Below are 17,492 nucleotides of genomic sequence, written 5' to 3' on the forward strand. Positions count from 1 at the left end.
TTCGGCTGCACAAACTTCCACTAGACTAGATTTGTGGTCCATCATTGTTTTTTAGTATGGATTTAGAAGTCCTTAAAATCTAGTATCAACAGCGGCCCAGGACCAGAGTAAATTTGATTTTTAATAATAATGATGATAGTGCTTTATCGACGATTTACAACTTACATGTATGTATTGAAATATTTCAATAAAACATTTTATGTCTTTTATCTAATCAACAGTGATATATTCTTATTTCTGTTATTTTGTTCAGCACGTCAACTAATCAGATTAAGATTGAGTTCTTAATAGCACAAATCAAGATCTTTAGTGATGTGATCTATCAAAATGCTTCACGAATGCATGTTGAAATCAATTAACATTTATTGAGTGCACGTGGTTAGTTCAGTTTCAGCTGGATCACATCAAAAACGTGGTATAAGTACATATAAGTGCCATATGCCAACGATAACCACACTCAAACGTGGTGAACGGATTATAAGATAGAAACCCACTATCTACAAATTAAAAGAACTTTAAATCAAGAAATTTATTTATTCGAACAATCTAGAAAATATAAAATACACTACGTTTCGATCTCACCCTAGAGATCTGACACATGACGATGATCTCCAGGGTGAGATCGAAACGTCGGGTACGATTAGTTCATGCAAATCCTAACGGAACTATGAAAGCACCAAACAAGGTACATCAGTACTTTTTACGTGGTAGCCCTGTGGATCCATATATCCATCCAGGATATGTGTCACGCTCCTTCAATATAGTCGCATGTTATAAACTGATAAGAATTATTTGGTGACATCTTTGTACGCTTCCCAGTCCGACATTTAAACCAGCAAGGCAGAGAACACCGTTGTCGCTGCTTTGCAGCAAAAATTGTACTATTCTTTTTTTATGAATTCTGATATGGCATGGCTTGAATCAACATTTCATCAGAAAATCGACAACCAGCTAAATAAAAAGCCAAAAAACGGATATCCAGTTCTGAAACTGTACCTTTAGCAAATAAACATGCTTTCGTTCTCCTGACAGCGACGATGACAACTGTGTCTACAAACGTTCTTATATTAACTAGGCCTATCATCGGGTATTTTTGCGAAAGTATTCATTATTTCCAACTCTTAGGACTGAAGTTTGAGTATTAGAATACTGAATCACCTAATCAAAAAAGAGAACTAAGTGAGTTGCTTTCCTATGGGTAGAATTTCCGAATGATTTTCAGTATTAATTATTTTCGCTCTCCATTTTAATTCTATGAAGATATGAAGACTGGTTTGTTCCTACTTTTAGCTGCTCTCGTTGCTGGTGGTAAGTACATGTATAAAGCATTAGATGATACTTTTAGCTCTACTTTTCATTTTCGTCATTTTCGCTAGGTGCTCGATAAATCACGTTCACATTGAAATGTTCCAAGGCCGTTTGGATTGTATGCATGGAAGTTGTTTAATTGTGGTGTTAAATGTCACTTCTACAATTCAAATCCCGGTCCTATACGTACGGGTCACTCGTAAAAAAATAGATTCATCGATCTATTTCACTATTTTGTTCCTTTCGAATGAGCAAATTAAGGAGTACAAACGATAGCGAATATGTGATAAATCAGATTGAAAGATGGGGACAATGAATGTGTGAAATTAATCAAATGAGGTGAAATTATCATTATCATTACTATGTTATTATCATTATCATTACCAAGAGCATTAAAATGGATTTGTCAAAACTGAATTGATACAACCTTAGGTAAATGAACTAATCTTCGAAAGTGGAAGAGTTAGGTAGTCCTTGGAGTATTCAATGATTACGCCAAGGGTACTCTATGGCTCTAAATGCCTTAGTTAGAATACCGCCTTCATTCTTCATATTTCCGCAAGTATTACTCGCAATTTATTGTGTACATTTTACACATTTTGAAAGAAACATTTTTAGTACGAATATTCAACGAGGTGGTTTGCATACGCAACTTATTCAAGAAAAATGTCTAGTCCGAGTAACAAACCTTTGATTTAGTATGAACATCTTTTATTTAACGACTTTTTTTCAGTTTCTGCAGATTGTGATCATGGTAGACGTGTTGGTAATCATTGTTACGGACTTGTATACAGACATATAGCTATGCGCGGTTGGCAAACCGCACATTGTGGTTGGTTCCATGACAAAACAAGACTCGCCACCATTGAAAATGATGCTGAGAATCAAGCCGTAAAAGGTAAACTTATAATCCTAATTTTTTATATTTTAGAAGGAACAAGTCTTGATTTCTGGCCCACCCGTTAGCTGGAAACTATTACATCTCCAATATTTTTCAAAAAGGGATCCAATTTTAATCAAAAGGGCAATATCCACAATTTTTCAAATATTGTCATTTAACAGCTATATCATCATCCCTATAATATGAACATTAGACTTGTTTTATAGAGCTTAAAAGAATGCAGTCTCGCTCTATAGAGTATATACTAAATTGTGAACATAATTGAGTTATAGTTGTAAAATATCGTAATTTATTAAATAAAAAAAGATATATTTATCTTGTCAAAAGCGCTTCTATGGCCCAGAAGGGAGGTCCTTCGCAATTTTAGTATCTGCGGTATAATGTGAGACATGAAATACGTGTAACAGCCAAGCACTGTGTACGACGGGTATTATGACGTCAGAGGTTCAAATTCTGCGTGTGGAGAATATATTCATTTCCCTTTGCAACTATTACTATTTACTCCTAATTGTTCGGTAACCCGTTTTACCTCTATGGACACAGGAGGTCCTGTAGTACATAGTTAAATACTGTTTGAATTCCTTGCACTTCAAAAACGAAAGTCGAGATTGTGAAAGTGAACTCAAAAAGGATCGATGCATAACCGGGGGCGGGGCTAGGGGATGTCAGGGTGTCTGGACCCCCCTCAAATTTGAAGTGCCATCAAAAATGTCACCCCAAATTTTTTGGGACCAAGATTTTCCACCTATAATAATTCTTTAATTCTTTCAACGCATGAAATGACCGAAAGCACCCCCTAAAATGGTTTAGACGTATCCGGAGTACGTGGTTCTTCGTAAAACGTGCCATTTTTTTCAAAATTGAACACTGGCATCAGACTCAATTAAACCACACCTTTAGAACTCGGATGAGTCGAATTCAGTCCTGGTAAGGTGAGGGTTGGAGCCAAGAGTGATTTCAAGTCGCGCAGACGTGAGGAACTTCAGAGTCTGCGTATAATAACGCTTTCCAGATTGATGTAAAACCACATTAGAAAATGGTTTTTGGGTAGACTTACAACCGTGTATCTTCACTGGTTACCTGAGACAAGGAGGAACACTTAGACTAATATGAAAATTATTTATGTTCAATAGCTATTTTGAATGCGAACGGGGTTGAGACTGGTCAATTGGCATATAGACGATATCAGACAGCCACTAACTTTATGGTAAGTATTTACACATATCTATTTAGACGAGAAGATACACAATAACCGTGTATGATGATGACGAGAGAAATCCCACAATTACGAAGCCAAAAACTGATAAGATTCTATATCAGAATGATTGTATTTGAGGAGCGACGTTTCGGCTAACAACTGTTAGCCATCATCAGGCGTATTGAAATTACGAACATATCTATGGAAGGTACTTTCTTATAATATTTGTAATCTATAGATGTTAATTCTATCTTTGCAGAAAAACAAAATGACAACGCGCGACGATGGCGGCGGTTGTGTCGGTATAAATAACGACGGTAGTTGGAGGTATGTTCGTTGCGTTAACGCACTTTCTTTAGTCTGTATGTACGACCTTTAAAAGATATGATGGTGATACATAGAATAAATGGCATTCAAATGTTTAATGGATTTTTGTCTGTAGTTATTTCAATAAAGAAGTTTCCAGTTTCTAGGCGCCATTTTGTGGCAGTCCCTGGAGGTCCCCATTGTTGCGATAATTTGCGCTCATTTTTAAAACATACGTTTTGATCGAATATCATATACTGTGCCGTCCAGGATCTGGGATTTTCCATGGAGGGGGGTGTCCAATGAGAAATAAGGGCACTTTCTACGAAACACCACGTACTCTGGATACTTCTACACCATTTTAGGGGGTTCTTTCGGTCATTTCATGCGTTGAAAAAATTATTAAAGATGGAAAACCTTGGTCCAAAAAATTTAGGAGTTATATTTTCGAGGGCAATTCAAATTTGAGGGGGGGTCTGGACACCCTGAAATTCCCCGGAGATCCGCCCCTGCAGTCCCTTGCTCGACGAACTTGACCATTTTAAAGGAAATGAAATGTAGATATTTGCCGGTGAGCCTGAGCAGTGACGATTTTGAAACCAGGGGCCGCATATCAGTAAGGTTTACTGGTCAAAACTAATGCTGAATAAGAGGATGTACAGCGGTGTCCCGGGTTCGAACCCAGTAATTACTGATACTGATTCAGAGTGGTTCTGATGTTGAATAGAGGATGTACAGGGGTGTCCAGGGTTCGAACCCAGTAAGTACTGACACTGATTCAGAGTGGTTCTGATGTTGAATAGAGGATGTACAGGGGTCTCGTACGGGCGGCTCCTCCGGGTAAAATATAAATTGTTGGAATGAAATGAAGATTTCTAATCTAAACTAATTATTTTGTAAATGAAAAAAATTATATCTCTCTCATTTTACCGTACGGTGCTGCCGCTATATTCATCACTAGCGGGATTTTCATACACTAACGTAAGTCAACTCTGGCAAGCTAGGGTTACGGAGTACACTGGGCAGCACGTCGATTGCCAGAGTTGACTTCAGTTAGTGTACGAAAATCCCGCTAACGATGAGCATAGCGGCAGCACCGTACGGTGAAATGTTGATACTCGATATCCTTTTGTTAGTGATTAAGAGTGGTCCTGATGCTGAATAGAGGATGTACAGGGGTGTCCAGTGTTCGAACCCAGTAATTACTGATACTGATTCAGAGTGGTTCTGATGTTGAATATAGGATGTACAGGGGTCCCGCACAGGCGGCTCCTCCGGGTAAAATATAAATTGTTGGAATGAAATGAAGATTTCTAATCTAAACTAATTATTTTGTAAATGAAAAAAATTATAACTCTCTCATTTTACCGTAAGGTGCTGCCGCTATATTCATCACTAGCGGGATTCCCATACACTAACGTAAGTCAACTCTGGCAAGCTAGGGTTACGGAGTACACTGGGCAGCACGTCGATTGCCAGAGTTGACTTCAGTTAGTGTATGAAAGTCCCGCTAACGGTGAGCATAGCGGCAGCACCGTACGGTGAAATGTTGATACTCGATATCCTTTTCTTAGTGATTAAGAGTGGTCCTGAGGCTGAATAGAGGATGTACAGATGTCCCAGGTTCGACCCCAGTAATTACCGATACTGATTCAGAGTGGTCCTGATGCTGAATAGAGGATGTACAGGGGTGTCCCAGGTTCGAACGCAGTAATTACTGATACTGATTCAGAGTGGTCCTGATGCTGAATAGAGGATGTACAGGGGTGTCCCAGGTTTGAACCCAGTAATTACTGATACTGATTCAGAGTGGTTCTGATGTTGAATAGAGGATGTACAGGGGTCCCCTACAGGCGGCTCCTCCGGGTAAAATGCAAATTGTTGGAATGAAATGAAGATTTCTAATCTAAACTAATTATTTTGTAAATGAAAAAATTATAAGTGTCTCATTTCACCGTACGGTGCTGCCGCTATGCTCATCACAAGCGGGATTTTCATACACTAACGTAAGTCAACTCTGGCAAGCTAGGGTTACGGAGTGCACTGGGCAGCACGTCGATTGCCAGAGTTGACTTCAGTTAGTGTACGAAAATCCCGCTAACGATATGCATAGCGGCAGCACCGTACGGTGAAATGTTGATACTTGATATCCTTTTGTTAGTGATTAAGAGTGGTCCTGAAGCTGGATAGAGGATGTACATGGGTGTCCAGGGTTCGAACCCAGTAATTACCGATACTGATTCAGAGTGGTCCTGATGCTGAATAGAGGATGTACAGGGGTGTCTCGGGTTCGGACCCAGTAATTACTGATGCTGATTCAGAGTGGTTCTGATGTTGAATAGAGGATGTGCAGGGGTCCCGCACAGGCGGCTCCTCCGGGTAAAATGCAAATTGTTGGAATGCAATGAAGATTTCTAATCTAAACTGATTATTTTGTAAATGAAAAAGTTATAAGTGTCTCATTTTACCGTACGGTGCTGCCGCGGTATTCATCACTAGCGGGATTTTCATACACTAACGTAAGTCAACTCTGGCAAGCTAGGGTTACGGAGTACACTGGGCAGCACGTCGATTGCCAGAGTTGACTTCAGTTAGTGTACGAAAATCCCGCCAACGACGAGCATAGCGGCAGCACCGTACGGTGAAATGTTGATACTTGATATCCTTTTCTTAGTGATTAAGAGTGGTTCTGATGCTGAATAGAGGGTGTACAGATGTCCCAGGTTCGACCCCAGTAATTACTGATACTGATTCAGAGTGGTCCTGATGCTGAATAGAGGATGTACAGGGGTGTCCGGGGTTCGAACCCAGTAATTACTGATGCTGATTCAGTGGTCCTGATGCTGAAAAGAGGATGTACAGGGCGGGTGTCCCAGGTTCGAATCTATAACCGTAAAAAAAGAAAGATGACCGAAAATTCGAAAGAACACTCACAGAAAATGTCATAAACATATTATTTGTATTTATTTACAATAATGAGGAGGTACTCTGTACAATCATGTGATATAACAACCAAAAATACTGGAACAATGCCAACAATTTCAATGACACACAAACGACTTTCTTCTTGCATAACTACTTCTCATCACAAATCATTCGTAAACATCACAATAGGGGGCAGTCCGAGTTCATATCACTCCGATCTACTACATAGAAATATATCCAACACAAAATCGACTTTTTAAGGCGAAAATGCAATGGACACCTTGTTTCTCCTAATTGGCCGGGTCATTTTTGTAATTAGCGATAAAATCTGTAATCATTTCTATAACTGCCGGGTCTGTTATTGTCAGCTTTATCGTGATTTTAAAAAAGTAATGTACAGGGTATATAGGCGGCCCGGTTCAACCGTTAAGCTCAAGCAGAAATGAGAAACAAGGTATCAATTCCTCTAGCCTAGGTTAATTCTTTCGGTTCTTTACCGCGTTAAATAAATGCAGGTTACACCAATCTTTCAAAGATTAAAGCGCTAGCAGTTGCGAAAGAGTTAACTGGTGGACATTTTCATTGTCACTATGGCTTCCATTCCACCCGATTAAACCCTAAACAACTTTGCATCAACTGCAGCTCCCGGTCATGAAGTACGCGATACTCAAAATATCGAGAATGTCGACCCTAGTTCCTTCCCCAAGTTAAGCAAATGAGCAACTGATATTCTAAACATCATATACAATCGATGAATGATTTTTCAGGAACAAAAATAAGTTGGTCCGAGTTTGGTAAATTTGCAGATGAAGTTAGTCAGAGTTTTGACATCCTCCCTCGGCAGGGATTCGAACCTGATGGCATCGCTACACTCAGCCACAGCACGAAACCCTGCCTCACTAGACCGAGTGTTAGCCGTGCGAAAACTTGCTGCAACAATCAGATTGCTTGCAGTATAATCACTGAGGTAAATTCCAAAGAAGAACTATAAATGGGAAAATCTGGGCTTAAATAAAACAGGATTTCTGATTGGCTGATAATGACATCATCTAAGCTACGCACCCGGTCTAGTGTGGCAGGGTTTCGTATCGTAGCAATCTCGATACCATCAGGTTCGAATCCCTGTTGGGGGAGGATCAGATTTGAGGGTAATTATCCTGGAGAATTGCCAGAAGTGGAATCACCTATCGCCACAGTTGATGTCCTACTGCCCACTATTGACATCTGGTGGATCCCCACGCGACCACAAGTGAAATCCCCGATTGCCAGAGCAGCCGTTTTTAGGTTCCCCGATTAAACTTCATCGTTATCGGAGTAAATTTCTAATGGTTACTTTCTGTCGAACCAGCGAGCCGCGACCGCGCCAAAACATCTTCAATAACAAACATTTTGATCAATCAAACATTTTCTACATTTTATAATATCACAGTACGATACCAGAAGTTTGGATTGTACGCTTTTTGCAAATACCTCGAAAATCACAATTTTTCAACGCCCTGAAACGGCAGAAACAATTTATGGCCCTGCGCTCATGTACGCATACATACTAAATGAATATATCCTCTCAACAATATAGACGTCATGTGCTTTTTCCACTTTCACAACGGACCCTAAAAATCTCGTACACTGACGGGCAGACAAGCTATGACATCACACGCAACACCCTCTATTGGTGGTCAAACACATCAAATGATTCACATAACAGCCCCTCGAAATTTATAAATCCCCTGATTATCACTAGCTGTTACGTACGGGCCAAGTCTCCAGCAATGAGTGGTTGACAAACTACGATATAACGCACAACACCGTCTATTGCTTATCTATTCGAAGAAAAGTAGATTCGGCCAGAAAATTTAGTGAAAGTAATCATCGCACAGTACATTAAACTACTAGCGTCATCGCACAGTACATAAAACTACTAGCGTCATCGCACAGTACATAAAACTACTAGCGTCATCGCACAGTACATAAAACTACTAGCGTCATCGCACAGTACATTAAACTACTAGCGTCATCGCACAGTACATAAAACTACTAGCGTCATCGCACAGTACATAAAACTACTAGCGTCATCGCACAGTACATAAAACTACTAGCGTCATCGCACAGTACATTAAACTACTAGCGTCATCGCACAGTACATTAAACTACTAGCGTCATTGCACAGTACATAAAACTACTAGCGTCATCGCAAAGTACATAAAACTACTAGCGTCATCGCGCAGTACATAAAACTACTAGCGTCATCACGCAGTACATTAAACTACTAGCATCATCGCATAGTACATTAAACTACTAGCGTCATAGAAAAACACCCAAAAAATGCCCTTAAAAATGAAAAGTTTGCACAGTAAAACGTAGTAGATTCCTCTTAACCTCGAATGCGTTCAAGCTAAATCATCGCTGAACTCAAAAACGCAAATCTTAGAACCATTGAACAACAGAATGTGAATTAATTTTCCATTTCCTAATTCGGCAACTTGATACCAGAAATCACTGGTCCGTATCGGTTTGAGTTCAGAGGAGTCTACTTCAAAGACCACACACTACAAAATTCATTCTAAAAGTATTCGGGCAACAATTGATAAATAAACATGTCACAATTAATCAGCAATATTAATTAACACCAATTCTTAATTACAAATAAATATTTCATTAAATATTTCAAATATTTTTGGTCCGGGTTTGTAAAATGTGCATGAAGATGTTTGGTGATGTTGACATGTACACGAATGATGTAAAAGTATGTAACATGTACATGTTTGAAGATGTCGACATGTGCATGTTATGATTGAAATGTCGCATGTACATGTTATGAGATGCCGACATGTGCATGTTTTGATATAAACGTCAATGTATACACGTTTTCAAGTATGTATATATATATATATAACATGTTATAAGATGGTGACATGCACATGTTTGAATATGACATGCGCATGTCTCGAGATGCCGACATGTTGTCACCGGATGTCATTCGTTGTGCAATCGAAAAATGCGTACATCGAAAATATGTACAAAAAGAGAGAGAGAACGAAACGATTTTCGCAAACACCTGAGAAAGAGTTCGATGAAACGATAAGAAAATTCCACTGAAATTCATCTCAAACGACGCGATATTGAAACCGATATTTCGATCTTTCTAAGATAGTCGCGCGGGTTCATGAAAGTAATCCCTATCGTTGAACACAATGAATTTACGCGGTAGGCCGAGCCGCTTACCACGGATTATCACCAAACATAAGATCTTCCTACTCCAGTTTACTCCAGAGAACGACCGATTATCGCTCCGACTGCTCCGGAATTCACTCGCCGGCTTGTAGAGAATGGTTATCGGTCAGGCAAGATACAAGCACTCAGTCTACTGTAGATCAGATACAAGCACTTAGTCTACGGTAGATCAGATACAAGCACTCAGTCTACTGTAGATCAGATACAAGCACTTAGTCTACGGTAGATCAGATACAAGCACTTAGTCTACGGTAGATCAGATACAAGCACTTAGTCTACGGTAGATCAGATACAAGCACTCAGTCTACTGTAGATCAGATACAAGCACTCAGTCTACTGTAGATCAGAGACAAGCTCTCAGTCTACGGTAGATCAGATACAAGCACTTAGTCTACTGTAGATCAGAGACAAGCACTTAGTCTACGGTAGATCAGAGACAAGCACTCAGTCTACTGTAGATCAGATACAAGCACTCAGTCTACTGTAGATCAGATACAAGCACTTAGTCTACGGTAGATCAGAGACAAGCTCTCAGTCTACTGTAGATCAGATACAAGCTCTCAGTCTACGGTAGATCAGATACAAGCACTTAGTCTACGGTAGATCAGATACAAGCACTCAGTCTACTGTAGATCAGATACAAGCACTCAGTCTACTGTAGATCAGATACAAGCACTTAGTCTACGGTAGATCAGAGACAAGCTCTCAGTCTACTGTAGATCAGAGACAAGCGCTCAGTCTACTGTAGATCAGATACAAGCACTTAGTCTACGGTAGATCAGAGACAAGCTCTCAGTCTACTGTAGATCAGATACAAGCACTCAGTCTACTGTAGATCAGATACAAGCACTTAGTCTACTGTAGATCAGATACAAGCACTTATTCTACGGTAGATCAGATACAAGCACTTATTCTACGGTAGATCAGATACAAGCACTTAGTCTACGGTAGATCAGATACAAGCACTCAGTCTACTGTAGATCAGATACAAGCACTTAGTCTACGGTAGATCAGAGACAAGCACTCAGTCTACTGTAGATCAGATACAAGCACTCAGTCTACTGTAGATCAGATACAAGCACTTAGTCTACTGTAGATCAGATACAAGCACTTATTCTACGGTAGATCAGATACAAGCACTTATTCTACTGTAGATCAGATACAAGCACTCAGTCTACTGTAGATCAGATACAAGCACTTAGTCTACTGTAGATCAGATACAAGCACTTATTCTACGGTAGATCAGAGACAAGCGCACAGTCTACGGTAGATCAGATACAAGCACTTAGTCTACGGTAGATCAGATACAAGCACTTAGTCTACAGTAGATCAGAGACAAGCGCGCAGTCTACGGTAGATCAGAGACAAGCGTGCAGTCCATTGTAATCAACTTTTCTGTCTATTTCTTTAAGTAACAGATCTTTGCTGAGGCAGTGAACGTCGTTTTGTCTTTTAAACACGACCAATGACCCGTCGATGGGTCTCTCAGACGGATGCGCGAATTAGTTGAGATATTTGCGACACTTTTTCGTCGCGCACGAACACGGTATCTTCACGTCTTCGATCGGGAACTTGTAATCGTAAGTCAGCTCTTCGGCGCATTTTATTCTGAAAAAATTCGAAAAAAGTCGATAAGTTCGAAGTGACAGATTTGTTGAATTTTCTTAACACACTTCAGAATTTGGTCGTGGCAGCCGTACTCAAAAATGAAGATTGACAGATTTAACACGATCCCTACAGATCAGTTACCTATTCCTGGATGTAAGGAGTTTTTAAGGAATTTCATATTTATATTCATATTTCATGGGAGCGTCTGAATCACGTTCATATCCCAATTAGCAAAGACTTCAAATCGGTACTGTTTATCTCAGTAAACCGATAATTCAGTGGTTTCGTAAGCAAATTATTATCCTTTACACCTGAACTTGATTTCTAATTTAGTCACCACCTAATAGGGTTAAATAAAACCCTAGTTCCCTAGTTCCAACTGTACTAATTTAGGCGTAATTTTCAATACAACTTATCTAACAGTCTGCTTCTCAAAATTGATGCTTCTCAAAATTGATGCTTCTCAAAATTGACAGAGTTTTGGGCATTTTGTTCGAATAAAAGTAGTTTCAAGAACCTTTAAAAGCATTTGCTGTTAAGGAGTTTTTTATGAATCAATGAGTCATAGGCACCTTGTTCAGAGTTAAACGTATAATCATCGGAATGAGATGAAAACATGAAAATGGGTGCGTAAAATATTTTTTCGACTTTTAACTTACGGTCTCATCGCGAATATGACGATGTGTTTCTTGCCGTCGACGTTGATGACTTTCGAGTAACAATTCGGCTGCGAAAAAATAAAACAGAATAACCGTAAACAATGACCGGTATCGGGCAGTTGTCGGGGTGCCCCTGGACCTCTAGTTCTTAGACATTCCATTTCATTCTAAGCGTTACATTTTCTAAGCTAATAATCATTTTCATCATAAAATCATTTTCGTCTGGATCAGTTATTTTCAAAATGGGTAAAAATAGGTTAAGATTGACTGGTCTTAGATTGTAAGGTTGGCTATAAAACTAAGACGGTTTTAGACTGGTCTTTAAATCTAAGCTCCGAGTATTAATAATATTGATAACAATTATGATTATATTAATAATGATAATAATAATAATAATAATAATCATTCATCAGTTAAATAGCGCTTTACTATAAAACAATCATGGCACTTTACATAAAAGAGGCTACAATACATGTAGTAATAAAATTGTTCAAATACAACCAAAACATAAAATCAAATGGCAAGATATTACAAGATGACAACAGCTTTCTTCAAGAGATATTCAGAGATTTTTTGTTTTCGTTCGAGTGCAACTTGACCCCCCTGAAAATGAAATCTTTTAGATTTTGTTCTCGTATTTTCGCCGAGTACTCACGTCGCACGAGTGGTTGATGAATCTGGCGGCGTTACCGTGCATCGTCGCGTCGACAACGTCGTAATCGTCGATACGGAACATATAACAACCGATACCCTACAAATATACAACACACGTTATCTATCAGACCTCAAACCGTCTGCACATTCCGGCCTATTACACCTCAAACCGTCTGCACATTCCGGCCTATTACACCGCAAACCGTCTGCACATTCCGGCCTATTACACCTCAAACCGTCTGCACATTCCGGCCTATTACACCTCAAACCGTCTGCACATTCCGGCCTATTACACCTCAAACCGTCTGCACATTCCGGCCTATTACACCTCAAACCGTCTGCACATTCCGGCCTATTACACTTCAAACCGTCTGCACATTCCGGCCTATTACACCTCAAACCGTCTGCACATTCCGGCCTATTACACCTCAAACCGTCTGCGCATTCCGGCCTATTACACCTCAAGCTGCCCGAATCCACCCCGACTCTTTTTCCATCTACTTCACAAAAACAGTTACACTCAGGGTTCATTTTCATAACTTTTCCGAACATAGATTATAAATTTTCAATACCACTAAGTTACCTATCACCAACCTAGAACAGGCAACGTAGGCCTTAATTTCAAGATAGCACGAAAATCTTATTTTCAGAACATTTTCTGAATTTCAAATCCATTTGCTTAAGACTAAGTAGACACAAAGATATCAAAACTGTTCTATTCTTGCGATTTGAAATTCTTGGAGCATGAAGATGACGAATCTGAACGCAAATCTTTCGTGGCGATTTTGGTGGTCCAACTCATCAATCTCATATAACATGAAAGCCTAGTGTGTTTATAACAAAATGACATAAAATATGAAAGAATTCTCGCGAGATATCGCGTGCGCACCTTGCTCTCGTAATAACGTTCTCGTTTATCGGTTAACACGGCTCTGATGACTTCACCGGCGTATTCTATAACCATCTCACCGGCGTCTATATTCCTCTTACAGAATAAACCGCGTCCGTGAATACCAGACCTAGAAAACATTCGAAACAGAGAACGCGTCAATTCAAAATCCATAAATTGTATCAATTTACCTAAATGGGAATGAACAGATATTATCAGACTTCATCGGAACCTCGTTTCAACCGACTCAGATACGACGACTCATCGGATATAACAAATATAGAATATCGTCCCAAGTAAGAGAATTTGATCTATTTCAAACTACTTTTGTATCGGTTATAACAAACAGATTTTCTGGTCTCCTGAAGTTCGTTGTAACGAGGTTCCGCTGTATATAGAACTATCGGTTATAACGAACAGATTTTCTGGTCTCCTGAAGTTCGTTCTAACGAGGTTCCGCTGTATATAGAACTATCGGTTATAACGAACAGATTTTCTGGTCTCTTGAAGTTCGTTGTAACGAGGTTCCGCTGTATATAGAACTATCGGTTATAACGAACAGATTTTCTGGTCTCTTGAAGTTCGTTCTAACGAGGTTCCGCTGTATATAGAACTATCGGTTATAACGAACAGATTTTCTGGTCTCTTGAAGTTCGTTGTAACGAGGTTCCGCTGTATATAGAACTATCGGTTATAACAAACAGATTTTATGGTCTCCTGAAGTTCGTTGTAACGAGGTTCCGCTGTATATAGAACTATCGGTTATAACGAACAGATTTTCTGGTCTCCTGAAGTTCGTTGTAACGAGGTTCCGCTGTATATAGAACTATCGGTTATAACGAACAGATTTTCTGGTCTCCTGAAGTTCGTTGTAACGAGGTTCCGCTGTTATATCTATTTCAACTTAAGTCGCTAGAGAGGACGTTTTGCAACTGAAAGGTTTTTACTCTTTCCTTAGAAAGACAAACTCAAAATTTCAAAATTTTACCCTCAGTATATTTTGATTTTAAGGTATTTTTTTTCAATTTATCTTATTAGAAATCAACAGATACATCATACAACGAAGGAAAACCTTAGCGGTGACCGGTTGATAAAGTTAATTTTCAAGAAAAATCACAAATGAAAGTTGTGTTCGGGTAAACAATTGACAACCCAGAACTATGCTACGCGAAGTTTTAAATGAATTTACCGAATATTTAGAGAATAATCTCGTGAATTCCCAAAAATTACAAAACACCAACCAAGATATATGTCTCAGGGCATTATTGAGCTGGTCTGAAGTTTTTTGCCTCAACCCACTGACGACCACTCAGGGGTATCATCAGCAGGTTTGAGGTAACTCTTCCCCTCAACCAGCTGAGAATGACTCAGTGGTATCATCAGCAGGTTTGAGGTTCTTTCCCCACCCCCTCAACCCGCTGAGCGCCACTCAGGGCATTACTAACAGGTTCGAGGGCTATGAATGTCTCACCTGTAAACGCCGACAGCCTCGCGAGCCGTCTGCTTCAAATGTCTGAACCTCATCGCCATCGGTAAATCCATACTCGTCGCCCGTCTACAAAATAAACAACATCGATGAACATTTTACCACCGTTACATGAATTCCAAAGTTTTTGCTGATATCCTGTTCGAACTGACAGGATCCCTACAGATCAGTCATTCCTGGATTAAAGGAGTTTTAAAAGAGAAAATGCCTTCATATCCCAATTACAGTAGACTCCTCTTAAATCGGTACTGTTTATCTCGGTAAACCAGTGAGTAATTCAGTGGTTTTGTAAGCAAATTTTTACCCTCGAAACTCGGGTTTCTAATTCAGTAACCGCATAATTGGGTAAAAACAAATCCAAACTGTACCGATTTAGGCGTAGTTTACAACAGTCTGCGCAACACGAACATTTCTGATTGCCGTGTTTGAAGAATAGTTTTTGAGGAAAGGAGTTATAAATACCTGGATGATTTCAACGACATGTCGGCGTCCTGCGACGTCGGTTGATGCTGTATCGGTCTGCGTCGGTATTTAGACAACAGGAAGCTGAACGTATCGTGAGGTTTACGCTGTTTAAACCCTTCCGATCTCACGCAACCCGACGCGTTGATGGGTGGCTCCTACAAAACACATAACAAATCTCCCCATGACATCATCTCTGTAACAGATATGTCCACAAATCTCCCTATTACATCATCTCTTTAATAGATATGTCCACAAATCTCCCTATGACATCATCTCTTTAATAGATATGTCCACAAATCTCCCTATGACATCATCTCTTTAATAGATATGTCCACAAATCTCCCTATGACATCATCTCTTTAATAGATATGTCCACAAATCTCCCTATGACATCATCTCTTTAATAGATATGTCCACTAATCACCCTATGACATCATCTCTTCAATAGATATGTCCACAAATCACCCTATGACATCATCTCTTTAATAGATATGTCCACAAATCTCCCTATGACATCATCTCTTCGATAGATATGTCCACTTATCACCCTATGACATCATCTCTTCAATAGATATGTCCACAAATCACCCTATGACATCATCTCTTTAATAGATATGTCCGCAAATCACCCTATGACATCATCTCTTCAATAGATATGTCCATAAATCTCCCTATTACATCATCTCTTTAATAGATATGTCCGCAATTCTCCCTATGACATCATCTCTTCAATAGATATGTCCGCAAATCACCCTATGACATCATCTCTTCAATAGATATGTCCATAAATCTCCCTATTACATCATCTCTTTAATAGATATGTCCACAAATCACCCTATGACATCATCTCTTTAATAGATATGTCCGCAAATCACCCTATGACATCATCTCTTTAATAGATATGTCCGCAAATCACCCTATGACATCATCTCTTCAATAGATATGTCCACAAATCACCCTATGACACAAATCACCCTATGACATCATCTCTTCAATAGATATGTCCACAAATCTCCCTATGACATCATCAAATAATTCCACCTATGAGATCATCCAATTGTTAACTACAGACTTGATATTTAGCCATATTCAGAAAAGATGGCCATATCTATAATGAATGATGAATGATGAATCATAAATCATAGAAAATTAAAGACGGCCACCAAGCAACCGGTAAGGGTTTCATACCTCTTCGAGTTCACGGCGTTTATACGTCTTGTATTTGAAACGGTAATTGTGACAGTTTTCGGCTCCGTAAAGTTGTTCCATCGCGTGAGTCACCTGTTTGTGACTCAAACCGAACATATCCTGACCTTTAACATCTAAAACGACGAGAAACATTTCGTAGAAATCAGCGTGAAATCAACTTCATTGTCATCGGGTTTTCAATTCGAAGGTTCCTCCTAGGTTTAGGTTATAACGCGGAACCATTTTCGCAGTCATACCTTTAGATTTAAGCCTATGATCAGTTTGGTTCTAAAACCAATCTATCAACTTAAGACCAGTCTAAACTCATTTTGGTTCTATAACCAATCCATCAACTTAAGACCAGGCTAAACTCATTTTGGTTCTATAACCACTCTAACATATTAAGACCAGTCTAAGTTCATTTTGGACCATTAACAAATCTAATAATTGGAAGACTAGTCTAAGCTCATTTTGGTTCTATAGCCAATCTATCAACTTAAGACCAGGCTAAACTCATTTTGGTTCTATAACCACTCTAACATATTAAGACCAGTCTAAGTTCATTTTGGACCATTAACAAATCTAATAATTGGAAGACTAGTCTAAGCTCATTTTGGTTCTATAGCCAATCTATCAACTTAAGACCAGGCTAAACTCATTTTGGTTCTATAACC

General features: G+C 39.3%; 1 protein-coding gene across 1 annotated transcript in view; it reads right to left on the minus strand.

The window, feature by feature from the left end:
- Positions 1–11,271: 11,271 nt before the first annotated feature.
- LOC141907847 (histone-lysine N-methyltransferase 2A-like) overlaps positions 11,272–17,492 on the minus strand; it is a 34,443-nt gene continuing 28,222 nt past the window's right edge. Inside the window, exons 26-32 of the mRNA XM_074797590.1 lie at positions 16,819–16,952; positions 15,628–15,785; positions 15,151–15,234; positions 13,680–13,809; positions 12,792–12,887; positions 12,137–12,204; positions 11,272–11,477 (exon numbers count right to left, since the gene is read on the minus strand). Of these exons, the coding sequence (XP_074653691.1) occupies positions 11,372–11,477; positions 12,137–12,204; positions 12,792–12,887; positions 13,680–13,809; positions 15,151–15,234; positions 15,628–15,785; positions 16,819–16,952 (776 nt within the window). The 3' untranslated portion in view covers positions 11,272–11,371. The remainder of the gene's footprint in view (positions 11,478–12,136; positions 12,205–12,791; positions 12,888–13,679; positions 13,810–15,150; positions 15,235–15,627; positions 15,786–16,818; positions 16,953–17,492) is intronic.

The sequence above is a fragment of the Tubulanus polymorphus genome, chromosome 6, assembly GCF_964204645.1.
Source record: "Tubulanus polymorphus chromosome 6, tnTubPoly1.2, whole genome shotgun sequence".
Lineage (NCBI taxonomy): Eukaryota > Metazoa > Nemertea > Palaeonemertea > Tubulaniformes > Tubulanidae > Tubulanus > Tubulanus polymorphus.